Consider the following 19,256-nt stretch of genomic DNA (forward strand, 5'->3'; position numbering starts at 1 on the left):
TTCTCACAAATGAGAAACTGCCATTCAAGGACATCCTCGGCTTTAGGGGGTCTTCTTGGCAGACTGTTGCTGCTTCATTGGCAGCCGCTGTCTTTCCATCTGTGAGATGAGGCTTTGCCGGGGCTTGACCTTCCGCGAACTGACAGTCTTTTGATAGGTGATGAGGGACTGGATGTTCTGGAGTAGGACATTGATCTCTGCACTCTTCTGCTGCAGATGCCTCTGAAACATGTCAGGCCCCGGCAGCGTCAGACCTTTGCCTTGATTCGGTTATGACAGCGAGGAGATATAAAGTAAAGCAGAATCCATGATGTGGCCTAAAATTGGGTCTGTTCTTCACTCGGATATCTGCTAGGGCTGCAAATCATTATTAATATCACAAGCCACACTAACTTACTTTCAGTTTTGCCCAGCAGATGTGCTCTGTTGCAGTTAGAGCTCATGGTCAGGTGGAGGGGCTGCCAGGGCTCAGCATGGACGTGATGCTCATTGTCCAGCCAGCTCCAGTGTTTCTTCAAATCTCCTGTGTCACTGCACCAGGTGCCTCCCCATGGAGTGAGATTCACCCTAATAAAGAGAGGCAGCTTGTGAACAGTAAGCCCCTCGCAGGTTTTATTGCCCCACCCAGACAAATTGTTATTTCTCTCTGCTGGCAGTTTTATCAATAATTAAACTAAACTTGAAATGCTTCTACAGAGAGCAGGTGATAATTAAATAGACTCTGATTACAAACTAATGTGATGAATTGAGGGCGGTTATTGTTGCACTTTGAGATAAAACACATAAAACAACAGCCATTGTTGCAATAACAGGTACCCCGTCCTCTGCTGGTGAAAATTGCCTTAATGTGATGCTTAATGTGCACGACTAGTCAGCTGATCGTGCAGCCGATGCAAGGACAGCAAGCCTTCCTGATGGATAGCTTTAAAATATGATTGAGCTGAACAATCAAACGTGAAGTATTTATGATATCACGTCAGTTAGATTCACTTTAAAGGATACCACACATGCACAGATCCATGTGGAAAGATCACAATAAATGTTTGACCACTGTTGTGGCGTTTGACAAGCAGTGTCATCCTCTGTTCAACCAAACAGGCTGAATAATTAATGTAGGCCTACGCACTCTCAGATGTGGTCTTGACGGGGCCTCAGCTGAATCGTGATTTCAACATATGACGGTACCGTCTGTCCGTTTTTTTTATAAAGAGAAACAAAAGGGGAACAAAGCTTCCTTCTTGGCAGTCCCAGCATCGTCTGAGAGGCCGTTGTGTCGGTGGCAGATGCTTGTTTGTGTCCTGTAATGTAGTTAAAAGTGTCACGGCATGGATGAACACAAGGGGAAGAGAAGTAAATTTAATCTGCCTGAGATATCTGTCTGTGGTAGATGGTGTGTGTGTGTGTGTGTGTGTGTGTGTGTAATCTGCTTTAGGGGTCTGACGATCTGAGCTCCTTTCAAATTCCAAACCTTTCAGCCTGCGGTGTGTCATGGAAAACGAAGCATCAGAGATTCAATGGCATGGAAATTTAATTTGAAAACCATTTAATGGCGGAAGCCAATAATAGACAAGAGCGATCCTGACCTTTGATCTCTCTGCTTCGCTGGGCCCATATCAGTCACGCTTTCTTCAGTGATAACCGCTGCACCCTTCAGCAAAATCTCTGATAACTTCAGTGCTTTCTCGCACAAGAAGAACTTACACAAAGAGAGAGAAAAGGACGACTGCAGACACAGAACTGATTCGAAATTCTCACTTTTAGGGAACTTGAATTTGTTTATATTTATCATTATCTCCTGTGGAAGCAAAAAAAAGAGCCTAATTGTGAAATTTAACCACTACTGAATTACTTAATGTGAACAATTAAATACCACATCATTTATAGCCTTCAAATCTTTTACTTTCAAAACCATCTGAATTCATGTCGTTTTCAGAAGGTTATTACAAGCAGTTCTTGAAAAACATTTATTTGACAAAGTTCACAAATTTCGATGTAATCCAAGTGTATAATATGAAAAAATGAATTTTCAAGTTACTCAAGAGAGTCAATTTTTACTCTGAGAATCTAAGAAAAGTCAAAATAATGAGGTGACCCAAATGGCATTAGAGAAATTTCAACACCAAAATCCAAGTAAAAATAAACAGACTTGAACTTGTGGGCTACCAAAGACACAAAGTAACAACTGAGAGAACATGTGATCCGTTCGGGCTTGATTGCTTAACTTGAAGCACCGTCTGCACATCTCCATCGACTCAGAGTCTACAGCTGCGCGAGTGACTGTGATGCTGCACTCTGCAGCTGTGCTTTGGGCTCAATGCTAACGCCAGCATGCTAGAATGGCCACATACTGATGTTTAGCATATAATGTTTATAATTAGTTTAGCATGTTAGCATGCTATCATTTGCTAATTAGCACAAAGCATAAAGGTCGACTGAGGCTGATGGGGTTGTGATTACTTTTGCAGGTGTTTTTATTACAAATTGAAAGTCTGACCTGCTGATGGCGCTTCAGGGGAAGTCAGAAGATCACCAAAGTCATTAAGATTTATCTTCTCTGCACCGCGGATGTTTGTACCAAATTCCATGGCAATCCATCTGATAATTGTCGGGATATTTCACTCTGAATCATAAAGGTCAATGGGCTTCATCCTCTGGGGACCATGAACGTCAGTACCAAATTTCATGGAAATCTTCCAGTAGCTGTTGAGGCATTTCAGTCTTGACCACAGTGGCTGTCAGACCTTTATTCTTTGAGTCATGCCAAGCCAAAAATACTTAATTACTACGTTGAAATTTCACCACCTAAATCCAGACAGTCTTTGTTGTGAGGTAATTCCATGTTAAACATTTAGTGGCATTTCAGATTCCACATGAAGTATTCAGCAGTGATTAAATGCCACATTCAGGTGTTGGCTTGCTTGTAAGATTCAAATGATCACGGCTCTCATTTGTTCCCAGTATCGTCCCAGTTCCGAGCTGCACACATCGACATCGAATGTAGCTCTTCGTTCAGCGACTGGCAAAATGAACAAAATCACACTTTTTTTTTTTCCAGTTCAGTCAGTTTTTCACTGACATGTGCATGTCACCGTATTAACAGAGGCAGCACACTCACGCTCTCACCTCTTTTGGGTCAACACTCTTGGCTATCTGATCACTGGTCACCGGGGGTTTCTTCAGCTGCCGGCAGCGCTGGCAGCAAATGTTGGGCACAGTCTGCGGCCCCTGCACTGATGAGTCCGATCATCCGCTTGATGTTTGGATCTGGAAACACTGTTGGAGTTGACACTTATTTCTTCTTTTTTTTCATGAATCATATTGTCTTTCTAAAAAAGCCACCGTCACGAATACACGGCATCCGAGCGTTCCAGTTAAAGAGGCCTTCAGTAAGCATGTGACAGTCTGCCATGTTTCAAAACAAGCAGCAGCGGACACGGGCGAGTTTCGAAACGAGACAAACGCAGACTAATTCCACGCTCCGTAAATGAATTCATATTTCTGCGAGAAGAGGAAAAAGAGCAGTTTAATCGTGGCATTTTCCCTCCATACCTTGTCCAGATTAGTTAAAGACTCTTCAGTTTCTCCTTGGCAGGCGGCGGGAGCTTGGGGAGTTTCCTCGCTGAGTGAATCCAACACTTCATTATCTGGGGACATCTCCAACTCAGACTTCATGTTTTTAGGAGCGTTCTGAGGAGGAAAAAAAAACAAAGACACTTCATAATTTATTAAATTCTTTGAGGTCTTTAACTTGTGCTTCATGAATAAATCAAAACCACGTCTCTGGATACCATGTCATATCATCTTTCACAAGATAAAACACCGTGACAAGGATCGACAACGCTGTGAAGACTCAAATTCGGTATTTCTTTGCCAATGGTGAAATTATCTCTAAAACACACAGAAAGACCCCAGATATGCTAATTGCATCTATTCGCCGTCTGTCTAAGGTTTCTCTACAAAGTGCCCTTCAAATGCACGTTTAACATAAGCATTTAATGACATAAAAATGCCGTGAAGTTCAGAGAAACCTCTCGTACTCTGAGTGTCCTAGCAGAGCTTTCACTTTGTCAAGGACATCATGGCTGCAGTGGAGACAGAGGAAGGTTTTACAAGCTAGAGCAGCTCGCTGTCGCTTTCTCCTTGTAAACCGTCTTCCGGGTTACCGAGCCGACCCTCAGAGACCCACCTGCTCGGACGTCAACCCCGAATTCTTGTGAGGAGCTTGTGATGTTTGTCGGTTCGGGTGTTTACAGTCTGCAAATGCAAAAGCGAGAAAGAGAGAAAAGAGCATTCATTCATTCTGAAAACGTGTTGATCAAAAGAAGGCCTATAACAGGTGCAACTTTTCTATCTTTTTATCCTTGCATGCAGGAAAGATTTTTTTCCTGTTCTGTCTTTGATGTCCATTAGTTGCGCTGCTTACTGTTCATGATGCTCAGACTACAGTGCCGTCTCTTGCCTGAACTCTGTGCGTTTAGTCCAGGATTGGTTGTTGAATCCATCCCAGCTGATCTGCCAGGTGAGTCGAGCGTTTGGGTCTTTGGGTCTTTGTCTTTGGGCCTTTGCGACAAGCTCGAGTCACTGCGGAACAGAAACCACAAATGAATGAAAAAACAACAACAACACTTTGAATCAGGTGCACAGTGGTCAGATGAAAATGGCATGTTTTGCCCCTAGCGCACCATAGCAACTACTGACCAATAAGCAGCTGAAGAGAATATTTATGTATCTGTTGCATGTTCCCGCCATCTGCGATTTCTGCAAAAATCCTAAGTGTGAGTGTAAATCAGCCATATACCCGCATTCAGTGACCGTGCGAGCTCAATAATTTAGAGGTCTGGGAATAACACTAATTAACAGTCTTCCAGAGGGCCATATATAGTAACTAGATAATGAAAATAAATCATTACAGTAGTCTGCAATTGACTGGAAGTCTAGACTAGTTGTAGTAGATTAAAATAATGTTGCCATCAGCTCCGAGCAAATTGAAAATGCATTGAAACGAAGATCAAACTGATCTTTCTAAACCCACATGTGCTTCTTTTGGCACCTTCTGACTCTGCATGAATGCAGCAATTAAAAAGCATGGGTGACCTACACCGCGACGCATCTGTTGTACTTTCATAAGGGACGCCGCTATCACACTTTATTTATCACAACAGTCCTGGGGTTTCATTTCTGAAACAGCTTTTGTCGTACGTTATCCCTCTCTGCCTCTCACAGACTTGTGGACTGTTCACTGAACAACAGCCCCAGAAAAAGGAGGTTATCAAGTGCTCGAGTTGTTGAGGAAATTGATTGAAAAATAATTACTTTCACTGGAAGTGATGCCTACAATGAAAAGAAGTTGCAATAAATGGCGGAAAATAGCTCAGATAAAAGACTCGCTCCAATGAAAATCAAGTTTTTAATCTTGTTAACATGTCCATGGGATGGTTTTTTTAATACTAGAAGACATATCAGGAATGAAATAAGCAGTCGACGCCATGGCTGAGCATTTCTGCTTTGGAACTGCAGTGGACCAGTGACAGTCTCACAAACATGGTTTCAGACAGCCAGGGTTTCATACATCATGTAGCTGAGGAACCAATCCCGTCATCCTGAAGGTGAGCAGGTATGCTGGTGCTGCAGGCGAGCGGTTGAGGGGTGGGTGGAGGTAGAGGCGGGGACTATTTCCATATAGATCCACGTGCACTAAATGAAAACAAAGGTGCAGAGTTACATCTAAACCATTTTAAAGCATGGAGGGATTTTTCTCATGGAAAAAAAAAATAGTTGAACAGAGATGAGTTTTTGGGGTTTAATCAATGCCTGCAGAGGAACTTTAAAATCTCTTTTAGACCCTACTGTATCTCTGTATGATTTACACCCCAAAGCACTGTTCTATAGTGCATGCAATTTGGCACTTGAAAATACTTTATGTTGTGTTTACTTCCCAAATAAATTAGAAACAAGACACAGAATGTGGACATCCAATTAAAAAACTCCCTTGATCTCATGCCATTTTCCTCGAGGGATCCGAAGGAAGCTGCATTTATGATAAAGCAGAGTAACATAACACACATGGAGGCAGTTATTATTACTACTGTTTGGTGCATCAGTAGCTTGATTTCTTTCCTTTTTCATATAAACGCCAAGTAATTGTTTGTTAGGTAGGATGGGAATATTTCAACTGGGAAAATGTGATGATTTTGGGAGATGAGAGGCGGGATTAGATGGATTATGGAGAGATGGATGAGGGGGGATATAAAATGTGTGTTCTTATGCTTTAGTGTCTTTTTCTTGTTGCTGCTGGTCTGTTTGTAGAGAACGTGTATACACAACTTGTATTTTTCTCTTTGGAAAAACCAATGACAAGAACTAGCTGAACGTGTTGGAAATATTCAAGTCTGGTGTCCTGAAAAGTTGAAGGTCTCATAAGAGAGGTTATTTAAGTGGATTTCACGCTTTTCAGCCGTCATTCATTTCTGCGGTGTGGCTATTCTCTCTCATTAAAAGGAAGCCATGTAGCACTGAATCAATGATCTTATGAAAGGTACAACATGATATCTGCAGGAGGGCTCAAACACACACAACCTCCACATCTTCCCTGAGACTTTTTTTTATTTTTTCTCCTGCTAGATCCCTTCTTCCTCGAGACTTCAACCAGCTGGTCTTAATGTTTACCGATATGCCTGCATCACCGAACCAATTGATCCAATTTTCCATGAATCTTTTTTCTATGAAGCTCGAGCCCTTTGCTGTCTGAATGTAACCATGAGTGACTATAAGCGCCAGATACTCAAGAGATTTAAACCAATATAAGGCTGTAAACTGTAACAGAGCCACAAATGTTATCAGTTTCGCCAATTCTGTATTTCCCTCTTCATTTACATGGCTCTTCATCTATTCTGGGGGTGACTTCTCCTTTTCCATTTGTCTGCTACGCTGCTGCATCCGGTTAATGAAACTGTAAAAGGTGGGACATGCAGGTCGGCATCTGGCCAAGCAGAGAGTAAATCTCTGGGCTCGTCATTTGGATATATCTCTCCGGAATGCTTTGCCCCGGCTTGTCCCGGCTCTCTGCGTAAATGAGCTGCATTAACGGGAAAATAACACGTTGCCCCTTTTCAAATCTATTCTTTTTTTTCTGTGCAAAGCATTCATGACTGCTGTGACTTGCTGCAAACAGTTTGACATGGAGGCTCCCATATTTTTCATATATAAAACAACACTTGCATATATAGTGCATTTATCATTACCTGCCTTAAGCTCTGACCCCACGCTGGAGCACATGCTGTTTTTCTGATGTGCAAAGGCGACGGACGTGTGTTCCTGCGAGCGTGTGCGCACCCCGATGTGTGGGCCGAGGGCAAGGGTCGGCGGCTTGAAGGGAAGGTTACGTGCGTGCAGGTCAAAACAGAACCAATTCCTGCGCCTCCTCAAAGCCCCTGCCTCACTGAGGCAGAGACCTCCAACAGGGGTCAGATTCAACCTTCACACACCGCACAGAGATTAGCAATACACACATCCTGACCTATAGCATGAGACCAGCAGGTTAATCAGAAAGCCATCTCTGGTCAAAAAAGAAACCAAAGAGATCTTAACCGTGTGGTGTCAAAGTTACAAAACATGCTGTTCAGACTGGGTGTGACATCTAATAACATTTGCATTTGAATTAAAAGAATAGTTTGACAATTTGGGAAATTAGCTTATTTGCTCTCTGGCAGACTGGAGACTTAGACGAGAATTATTAATACTACTCTCATATCTATTAAATACACAAACAATGCACCCAACAGCCACTTATCTTAGCTTAGCATAAAGACTGCAAACAGGGGGACACAGCTAGTCTGTGTCTGGGGTGGTGGAGTGGTATCAATCAACTCATCTAACTCTCCACCACAAAGCCAACAAGTATATCACCCAAAATGTGGGACTCTTACTTAAAGGCCTGGTTTTAATGCGGACTTTGTTTAATTTTAGCATAATAATAGTTTAAGGAGTAAAAATTACCATATCATTCCATTGGGATGGCAGCATGTGGAGTGGCCTTTATTTGTGAAAATGCCTTTGATGCCGGGCGCTTCGTCCTTGTCCTCCAAGATTATGTAAGTGAAGTCAGCAGCTTCTGCAGAGGATTTTATAATGGCTGCCGTCCCCGGAAGGATAACTTTGTCTATTAAGGATCATTAACGCTGTGCAAACCTTTTATCAAAGGGAACAAACATGTGCCCTCTCATTAAGTACTTTGACCTTGTCCTTGATTATCCACTTTGTGCACTGCTTAAAAGGACACAAAACATTACCCGTTCCATCTGGACACAAGGTGAGAAAACATTTCCCACTTTTGTAGAACTTCCTCAGTCCTTGCTTTAGCTGCGATGGAAAATAATCAAGTTAATATTACGTTTCTGGTAAATGCACTGTTGATGCAACACCCATTCTGGTTCAGGGGAGGCCACGGCAGCAGCAATGTCATTATGAAAGCATACCTTCAAACATACCTTCAGCTCGCCATCTGCCTCTTCCTGCAGCGTAAACATGCCAGTAGTATTTTTGATAACTATCTTAAGGATGTGAGGCTCATCATTGATGCGGGGAATCTCTTTGACAACCTGCATTTGAGCTCAGTGCAGCCTGAGCAGACAAAGGAGAATATGCTTTCATTGATATTTTGTCAATGAGAAGCATGAAAGACTGCATGCCTCATATATTAGTCATTTGCACTAGTTTGTCTACTATAGGGCCCAAGGTTGCTTACTTACTGAAGCTGTCTTGTTTAGGTTTGCTCTTGGGCTGCAAATGTCTCAATCTGCATTAGAAAATGAAGTTATTTTCGGCATGAAGGGGGGAAAATATACAATACAATGCCAAAAACCTGGAGGGAATAAGATTTAGATGCCACCTCATATTTCTCGCTACAGTCAACATGAAAACACAAGAAAAATGTAGCTCTTTTGTGGCATCCAATATATTAAACTAATATCAATATATATGCAGTATAGTACGGTTGCGTCTATGTCCTTCAGCAGCCGTCCCCCCGATCCCAGCAAGATATAAGATATTTGAGAAGGGAAAGGGCACGCTCGGCACTCACCTCTCCCTTGCCTGCTCTTTAGCAGCCTCCCTCTCCTCCTCACTCATGACGGGCACATGAACATTCACATCAATCTTTCTAACTGACTCCTTCTGCGCCTATTCCTCTCTCTCTTCCAGGACAAGCTCTCTCATTTGTTTAGCTTGCTCACAGCGAAAGAGCAAAAATCAGCGGCACACACTTTTTTCCCTCTTTGTTTTTTTGCTCTCCCCGTGAACCCTTTCCCACCGCAAACAGTCAATCTGAACAGTCGTTACTTCTAATGAATTTATTTTCTGCTTCTTATTGGAAGTAAACAAGCTGCACTCACCCCCTGAAAGTCTGTTTCTCTTTCCAGCAGTTCGCCGTGTATGAAGGGCTGACAGAGCTGCTGGCAACAGTCGCACCGAGCAAGATGCACATCCTGTTTCAGATTCAACCTCTGGAACCTACAGTGCAGCAAAAAAAAACAGATTCACAATCACCTCTGCACCTCTGATATTATAGCCTCCACACACTGCTATTACTGCTGGGAAAATGAAAAAGGCCATCACTGTCATTTCCAGGCACTATAGGCAATATAGAGATACAGAGCTAAGTCGATGGTGCCTTTTCAGCATGAAGAGTTTGTTTTGGCTCTGGCTTGTAATCTATGAGACAAGGCGGACCCTCACAAGGTATATCAAGTCCCGTCTTTGGCAGCTTTTCATCCTCTGTCTCCTGGTGTGAATAAGATTTGTACAAACCAAGACTTTTATATACTGCTGGATGCAAGCTACATATATCCTATATATATATACATATATATATATATATATATATATATATATATATATATATATATATATATATATATATATATATATATATATATATATATATATACATATATATATATACATATATATATATATATATATATATATATATAATATGCTGGTACAGCCCATAAAATAGTGCCTGTAAATTTGTCTTATACAGGGTTTTCCAGACTGTATGTTGCACAGACTGTGAAGCCTTTACAGAGACAAATTTTGGGATTCTGGCAGTGTTGGCAGAAGCAGAAGAATTTTTTGATCATACCTAAGAAAAAGAAATACTCTGTTTTAAGTAAAAGCCATGAATTCAAAGTAAACTACATCAAAATATAATCATACCATAACTAAAAGTACTCATTATGCAGAATGGCTCATTTCAGAATAATATATTTCATATTATTGGATTTTGATTATTGATATGTTAATTTATAAAAATTTCTTTAATGTTGCAGCTGGTAAAAGCTGGGCACCTTAATATATAATAAGAATAAGAATATCAGTTATTCCTATATTACATATTTTGTATCAATGATACAAATCTGCAGGGTAACTTGGAACTAAAAGCTGTCACATACTTAAAGAAGTAAAAAGTATATTTTTCTCTGGAATTTGATCGACTTGACGCACAAAAGAAGCATAAAGTATAAGTACAGCGCTTGAGTAAATAGAGTAAGGTACTTTCTACCACCACATGTGCGCTGTGTAAACCAAATGAACTTCACCTGACTCTGCATAAAACACCCTCTTTGCCACGAGCAGGCGACCTGTGAAGAGTCGGGATCAGCGGCCACGCTCACCACCTCTGCCCGTAACAACCGCGAATCCTCGGTTTCCTTTTGAACTGCACAAGAGAGAAATAATTGGGAATTTGACAGATGTCCAAGTCATGAGAGGCAAGAGGGGGCAGGAACAGGTGACCCCTTCGTACCCAAACTGATGACATGGCTTACCCTGACAGCTGAAAGAGAGACTCCGCTCCACCCACTCCCGATCTGTCTGGGTCTCAGTGCTCACCGAAGTAATGAATCTTCCATCCGGCACGTGTACCTCCGTGAACTCTGGTGAGTCGGGGACACTCCGGAGAACAGAGACAGGAGGCGAGGTAGTACAGCAATGCTTTACCAGAACAACTCTGCTCATCCTTCGCTAAAAAAAGACTTACATCTGACATACCACCATCTCATAAAGCTGTTTTGGCTAACATGTTAGCAAAACAGTCGCCTCTTTAGCAGACATGAAGCAACATTAGCAATAATTTGGTGTCAATTAGAGTAATGTTTCTGGTTTCAGCTCTTAACATAATATATTGGTGTTTAGACATTTTTCATGGGTTAGTTAGTGGCTAACTTTATCAGTCTGCCATTTGTTGCTGGGTTTGCAGAGTACAGTGGTTTGAACAGAGGCTTTTGGTTACAATAGCTGCCTGCTTAGCTAGCTAACAGTGGCTAACGAGGTGAGAGGCTACAGTTGAAACTTCACATAAAGGAGCTGAAAGGCCTCAGTGTACTAAACTGTTCTGACACTGGACCATAGAATCACCCAGTGCATGCTGGGATTGAAAATATGGATCGCTTAGTTTGCTGATTGATAAGCATAAACCAACAAAATAAGTGTGAAAAATAATACTAGTAATGGCTAGCTAGTTAGCCTATACATTTTTGACATTTAGCAGATTTTGTTTCTCCTAAAACCAAAGTCCTGACCAAACTTCAAACTGGTGTTTTGAGTATAATATTCACATTTTCACATTTTAGACCACCTTTATACATCAGAGGGGTTGATTGCCAACTGAAGTAAACCATGCATGTTTTCAAAGGTGACTGCATTTGCTTTGACTATGCCAGTAATGGTAGCTTTAGCAAACACTACAAACAAATCTGACTGTTGCTGTGGCATGTTAAAAAGTACTACAAGGGAGTGAAATGTAACATTTAAGGTCAATGATATGGTCACTAAAAAGACAATTCTTAAGGGAATCATATATGAATATTATTGCCATGCTTTCAGGTCTTTCAGTCATGCTACCGTTGAAATGTTCCTTACAGCTGCTACTTTGTGTGCGGAAGCGGCTTGATTCTCTCCGATGGCCTGTATGGGGTGGAAAGGGTTGTGATAATGCAGAGTGTATAGACAGCCTGGCTGTGAACAGTTGTCATACTTTTTCTTATCCAACTCAACCAACTCCTCTTAATCGATTGTTCTTGTAGAGGCATGCCAGCACATAGTTTCCCAAGGTCATTTGTCAGTAGCGGAGCGCAGATTCGAGCGTTCAAAAGAGAGCTGGAGCAGTCGTCTGGTGCGTTGTTAACAATGGGATCTTTCTGGTCTTCCGTCTCGCGCTCCTCCAGGCTCTTCGGGTTGTCATTAAACTGTCGAGGGGAGAAGTCACCTTCTTTAGGACTCTCAGGAGATGCAGAGGCACAGTCTCTGCGGTGGGATGGAGACTGACTCATGTTTAATAAAAAAAAAACCCTGACATGTCAACTAAAATCTCAAGAGGACACTCGCTGAATATTTCGCCGTTCCATTTGTATCATTTCTGTTATTGTTTGAGTGCAGTTTGCCCGACAGTAGTTTTGCATCGGGCTGGTGTACGTCCCAACTGCCGTATAGCTGCAGAAGACAGTTTTCCGACTCCCATTACATTCACTAATGATGACTTCTGAGTTTAATGATGCTGGCTCTGTGGCTTTAAGAGAAAAAAAAGACATCTCTTCACTAAAATAGACATTTTGCTACATTTAGATTCTGTGTGAAACTTTTATGTCAAACAATAAAACGGCCAACTTTTTGGTGAAAGAGTTGGAAACAACGGTAGCATAATATCCCTACTGAATCCTATATAATGATCTCACCCTGTGATAACAGACAATACACTCCAACGCCATCCTTTCATTGAGGATGATGCATCAAGGGAGGTAATTACAGTCACCACTGACAGATCGATGACTAATGTTGACAACGATCCCTCTGTGTATAAAACCCTGATTTCCCTCTGCTGCGTTTTAACATTTATAGCAGGCACAGCAACAAAGTGGGAGCAGAGTTCCGCTTTGTTTTGAACACGCTGCCTTTTTTGTATTGCAGGGATTCATTTCATGCAGATTTTGTACATCTGAAGGTAAGCTGGCATAATTCAGAGTATCATATTGTGTCAGTGCTGTTTGTTTATTGTTGCCTTTTGACCAGTAAATTCAATTAATCCTTCTCCTCACCTAAATGCTCTGCTGTAAATCTCAAGGCTTTAGATGCAGTGCTAATTATTTCCACTCTCATTTTCAGTCTGGTGCTGGCAAAAAGCATTTCAGGGCCTTTTGAGGAAATCATCAACAATGTGGACTGCAGCTCTGGTTCTTTGTTTGGGAAATATTCTCATCAGAGTCGAGGCTAGTGATCAGCATTCAGAACCATTCGCTGTAATTGAGCTCTCTGAAACGGCCTCCCCTGGTCTTCTAATACTGGAAAAACAGAAATCCAACAGCTCAATTCATCCAACCCGAGTAGCAGGACCAAAAACATCACACCCTCCTATGTGCTCGGAGTCGGCTGGAATCAGAGATGCCTTCAAATATGTCAATACTGTGGTTTCTCTTGTTGTTTTCGTTGTTGGCATACTGGGGAATTCAGCCTTACTGAAGATCATATATGTAAACAAATGCATGAGAAGTGGACCAAACATTCTCATTGCGAGCCTTGCTTTGGGGGATTTAATCCACATCGTGATAGACATCCCGATCAATGCATACAGGGTGAGTCGCTCGCCTCACGCTGTGCAGTTACAATGAGAAAACAATGTTGCACCTCATCCTGTTCTCTTTATATTCACTTTAAACTTCAATCTCACCTTGAACTGATTCCCTCTGTTTTTTTTTTAACTGGAATTGTCCTTTGTTTTTGCTTCAGCTCATGGCAGAAGATTGGCCATTCGGAGTGGTGCTGTGCAAACTCGTCCCCTTCCTACAGAAAACCTCTGTTGGAATTACCGTGTTGAGTTTATGTGCTCTGAGTGTTGACAGGTACGGAGATAAGCAGCACTGTCCTGTGCCCTACAAGGAGACAGTGCTTGCCGGCTGCAATCTGTATTTCATCCAGCAGACAGATTTGTTTAGCATTAGCCCTTGAAATGTTCTTTAACTGAAAAATGTATCATTGTTGCAGACAAAAAGTCCCCCCAGCCATAACATTTTCCCATTGATTTGAGCAGATATCGAGCTGTAGTATCCTGGAATCGAATCAAAGGCATCGGGGTTTCAGCGTGGACAGCAATCGAAATAGCTCTGATATGGGTTATTTCTATCCTGCTGGCTGTGCCTGAAGTTGTCGGCTTTGATATGATAACAATGGACTATAAAGACAGGCATCTGAGAATATGTCTGCTTCATCCCATGCAAACCGCACAGTTCATGCAGGTAATGCAACAGGATAAAACAAACAGATCAACATGTGTTTTGATTTGATTGTGCAGCAGTCAGTGTTGATAGGAAATGAAATGAAATGAATAATGGTGCGCAAATAATTTCATCTATGCCCAACACACTCTTAGTAGATGTCCTTGTAACACTATATGTGTGTTTGAAATATTGTTTCATGCATGTCGTAACATAGCAACCACTGGACTTCATGTCATCCGCGGCACTGACTGACTGTGGGCCTCTGTCATGTTCAATCAACAGTTTTATAAATCAGCAAAGGACTGGTGGCTCTTTGGCTTCTACTTCTGCATGCCACTGGCTTGGACCGCCATCTTCTACACGCTCATGACCAGGAAAATGCTGAGGAACACTGAGAACATGCTCAGCGACCACACCAAGCAGGTAGTTCATTTGCACTTTCAAGCGTATCTTGCAACTTGTTTTCATGCACATTTCTCCCATCCCATTGATCACACCTTCCCTCTTTCAGAGGCGAGAGGTGGCGAAAACGGTCTTCTGCCTGGTGATTGTGTTTGCGCTCTGCTGGTTGCCTCTGTATCTGAGCAGGATCTTGAAATTAACCATGTATGATGAGAAAGATCCTAATAGGTGCCAGCTACTGAGGTGAGCATGAAGACAAATTCAGTGCTTCTTTTCATTTGTCACTACCTGGACTGTGCTATTTTGTCTGATTACTATCGAATGTTTATCCCCCCTTTCAGTGCTTTTCTCATCCTGGACTATTTTGGCATTAATATGGCATCACTCAACTCGTGCGTCAACCCGATCGCATTGTACGTGGTCAGCAAAAGATTTAAAAGATGCTTCAAGGTAAGATGCGCTGTCACACACTTTTTGTTTTTCCAGCTGTTCCTATGTAGGGCACTATTCAGTTTGAGACGAACCTGAGGGGGGAGTGGGAACAGTGTGATCCTCATCAGATGAGCTATCGTATGTGTCATCCAGGACATATGGAGTCATGTCTGTAAAATGGCCAGACTGGAGCAAGCAATGACCCGAGGGGGTAATAAGTGAAAATGGTCCGTGAAAACATTGTCAAGGAAAAAAAAAAGACAAAGAAACCAGACACTTGGCAATCTACCAGACAGTTCATCACTGAATCAGAGTAATGTGTGATCAGGAGGAAGAAAACATAGCTTCAAGGCAATTTTCAAGGGAAAATATTTTAAAAGCCTTTATTGTATTAGCACAGAAGGACATATCTAAAGCATGCTTTGTTTCGGCTGTCATCGGGTGCCCACAAAGAAGTGCTCTTCCTCTGCAGTAATATTGCAGACAATAACAGTAATCACATATATTTGTTTTCACTTTCTTTTTTTCCTTTCAACATACCCCTGTTTCTTTAATTAAAAGACCCCGAATCATACAAAGAAAATAAAACAACCGCTTTCTAAAACATGAATAAACCTCACGGCATGCCATTTTCTCCACGTGAAGCCGGCGGTGAATGCGTGCGCTGTCCCCTCTGACTGAATGTCTTTGTGCGTGTGGTCTTTCAGGCATGTCTGTGCAGTTGGCGTCTACCTCTTCAAGGCGGCGTCACCCATGACGACGCACAGTCTGTTTTGAAGTCCAGAATGCAGGATCAAGCCTCGGAGCAGAGCTGCAACATCAGAGCTCACAAGCAGAGTTCCACACCTCCACCTGAGCAGGAGAACACCTTGCCGTGTTAGCAGAACTCATGTGGAACTGTGGAAATCCATTGTGAAAGTTCTTTAATGTTTCTTTATTCTGTGTATGCATGGCTATCAGAGCAGCAGCTCAGCAGCCTTGACATGCCATCTTAATAATATGAAATACCTTATGAATAACATGCAGCGCTGTCTTTTGTGCTGCTGTCGTCAGTTGAACATCTGCTTTGGCATGAGCAACCTGGAGTCAGACTGTTCAGACTATTTGCCCCCGGGGCTTGACTCACTCCCAACCATTACATCAGATTTTACCTCGTACCTATCCTGTATCATGCATCACAGTTCTCAAATCACTGTTTTGGGCAAGATGTTAACCTGGCACCCATCAACAGAAATCTTGTCATGGCTTGCCGCCTGCATATGTATTATTTTGATTCTGCTTCTGGATTCTGGAAAGACGCCGTGCCTTAGGAAATCAAGCAAATGGGAATTCAAAATTATTACGGTGGGTTGTATTGGGGGGGGCGGTGTATTATTAGCACATAAATGTGTGTTTTCATCTCCGTTAAGTTTCCCATACACAGCAGCCTAAGAGTTTATAGTGTTCCTTTCATTCTTAAACCTTGAGAAACATATCAAATTGGTGCCACAAGTAGATTCTGTCTCCGCCACTGAATGACTGATTGATGGTGGCCTATTTTTAATGCATTGTTAAATGTGTAATGCATGGAGACACTTTATAAAAGACCTGAGAGTGGGGAAGAAGGAAAACGAAGATGACAGAATGAGGTCAGGAGGAGAGAGGATGGGAGGGGGGGCGGAGGGTAGAGATGAGCACCTGATAGGTCTCCCTGTCACAGGACAAGGCAAGCACAAATAGAGCGCTGTTCTTCCAGCTAATGCTGTATCAGTCTGCAAAACTGTCTTGATGCTGTGAGCTGGAATGCCTATTAAAAGTTTATCTTGTCTAAGTGAAGCGCGCAACCGTCAACTGTTTGGAAAGATTCTGTTTGTTTGTATTAAAGCATGTGAATGCTTGCGATGCTTGTATGGAAGAGACATGACTTCATTACATTCAGCTCATTAAACTTTCCAGTAAAGTACAAATTAAACATTCATCTTATACTTGCCATCATTTCCAAACACATCTGTTACCTTTTTCAATCTTAGATAACTGCACTTTTGACACCTTTCTTTACTTGTCAATCAAGCAATCTGCCAAAAATACAAGTTAGGACTTTGGAATTTGAAAATGAAACCATGTAAAAGTGGCAGCTTTGTTTTGCATCATGACTTTTTCATATCAGCGGCATTGTGCAGAGTGTTTTGTTGCTTAAATAGTCTCAGCACATCAAACAGAACAAGGAAATGCTGGTTCCACACCAAACCAGCAGGCTGCCATCTTTATGTACCTTATTGATTATCCTTGCGTTCCTCCACATATGAACACTAGATTGAGCAGTTAGAGTCAGCTTGAGGTTTGTTACTATGGCAGATTAACAAGAATCAATGTAATCCTTCCGGTGTGTCGCAGTCCTCCGACATGTATAAATCGTGACATTTTCATGCCATCGTATTTCTGAGTCGCGCTGTGAAGACAAATTTGAGCCATCTGACTCGAAAATGTGTTTGTTTGTGATTAGAGATGCCAAAAATATGTTTCAAGAGAACAGAGAAAGTAACATGCGTGCTTTCCAGCCCACACAGTCATATCGCCCGCTGTGCTATACAGTCATGCACCTCTCTCTGTTCTGACATAAGAGAGACAGTGTCTCTGTGTCTCTGAGGCTTTGACTGTTGGATACAGCAGTGTTGGACAGGATAAGCGAGTTCAACATGCTCATTTACACTGAAGCCAATCTGTACTGTTTCTGATCCAGCATGACATGGTCCATGTATTTATATTTGTTTATGATGTATATGCAACAGATATACAGTGTGTATGTATATATGAATCTGTCCTGCTGGGTACTCTTATTTTTTCTTCTTATTTTTTGCTTTTTAGACATTTTCTTTATTCCATCTTGCGTTTTCATGGAAATTGGCAATTTTGTCTTTATAGAAACACAGCAGCAGCGCACTTCAACAGACGCCTCCGTCAAATACTAATTTGTGTCAAATAGTCTCATCTCCCTCGTTAATGTAAGTGCAAGCAGATAATCAACAAATGGTGCAGTGCTATCACGTCCCCAGCAGTAAAAGCTCACTACTGGCACATGACACTGACACAATCACGCTCTGGTATCCAGAGAAGGGTGACGTCAGTGTCAACATCAGCGAGAGAGCGGGTGTCTGAGACCTTCTTTAGTAATCTCTGTACACACAAGGCTCAGATAGGGCTCCCCACGGTGCTGCCCAGACTCCCCAGACTGTGGATTTAATTAAACAGTGTGAAATTAATTAATCAGTGGGGTGGCAGGTAAAAGGACTCCTCACTGGAGCGGCTCACACAACCAAGACAAGCATTTCATTCGCGCTGACAGTTATTAATTTGCTGTATGTTTTATTATAGTGTTTCTATATAGAGATGCTGAAATTCTGGGAGATTAAAAAGCTTGGCATGGGAAAAAAGCCATGCAAATTATCAAAATAACAGCTCCCGAAAATCAAAGTGTAAACCTGTGTTTGATCTGTTCTATCAATTAATTAAAAATTTCAGTTCTGTATAATAATATGGTGCAAATTAGATGGAAATGAGATAAAATATTCATTTAGTTATCTGGGGAATCTGCCTGGAGGGCTTTTTAGTCTTCAGTCTGGCTCAAAATGCTGTCCATATGGCAATTATGTACAGTAGTGTTGCAGGAGGATTGGTCTGATGCCTACTGGCAGAGAGGAGCCTGCCTGTGACAAACTGCTGCTAGGATCTGATGTGAGTTGAGGGAGATAATGAGGCTGTTGTAAGCCTTAAGTATAGAGCCTGCCCCCGGGGTGGCATATCTAAAGGCTCAGGCTCCCTCATTGTTGCACGTGCTGCTGAGGATTAAAACACATTTACTTTTTTCTTATAAACTTTGTCAGTACTTCCCACAACTCTTTGGACAACTTCTGCTTTCATGTGGCAAGCCTCTTGACATTGCTTTGTGGAGGAGCTGGTTTTTTTTTTTTTTTTTTTTTTTTTTTTATTACAGTTTGTAGATGTGAAGTCTTGATTTGATTCTGCTTTGAGCTATCTATAGCTCTTTTTAAGCACCCCACCAGAGGATGTGCACGTTCTGGGGTACATCCTAGGGTGACTGAAGTTTTGACAAATGCCATATTCTGATAGAGAATCTTTTAATATTGATCTCGTTGGCGTGGCTTTTCAAATAAAATT

The 19,256-nt window shown here is 41.9% G+C and overlaps 1 protein-coding gene and 1 pseudogene across 1 annotated transcript; one reads left to right on the plus strand and one right to left on the minus strand.

Moving 5' to 3' along the window:
- Positions 1-42: 42 nt before the first annotated feature.
- Positions 43-12,764, minus strand: LOC121616326 (annotated as a pseudogene).
- Positions 10,962-15,982, plus strand: LOC121616069 (endothelin receptor type B-like). The gene is made up of 9 exons (XM_041950690.1): positions 10,962-10,978; positions 12,964-12,997; positions 13,159-13,625; positions 13,780-13,892; positions 14,081-14,285; positions 14,550-14,690; positions 14,779-14,912; positions 15,011-15,119; positions 15,809-15,982. The coding sequence occupies exons 3-9, from the start codon at positions 13,209-13,211 to the stop codon at positions 15,980-15,982; spliced, it is 1,293 nt and encodes a 430-aa protein (XP_041806624.1). The 5' UTR covers positions 10,962-10,978; positions 12,964-12,997; positions 13,159-13,208.
- The last annotated feature ends 3,274 nt before the right edge of the window (positions 15,983-19,256 follow it).

Source organism: Chelmon rostratus, chromosome 13, assembly GCF_017976325.1.
Source record: "Chelmon rostratus isolate fCheRos1 chromosome 13, fCheRos1.pri, whole genome shotgun sequence".
In the NCBI taxonomy this organism is placed as follows: Eukaryota; Metazoa; Chordata; class Actinopteri; order Chaetodontiformes; family Chaetodontidae; genus Chelmon; species Chelmon rostratus.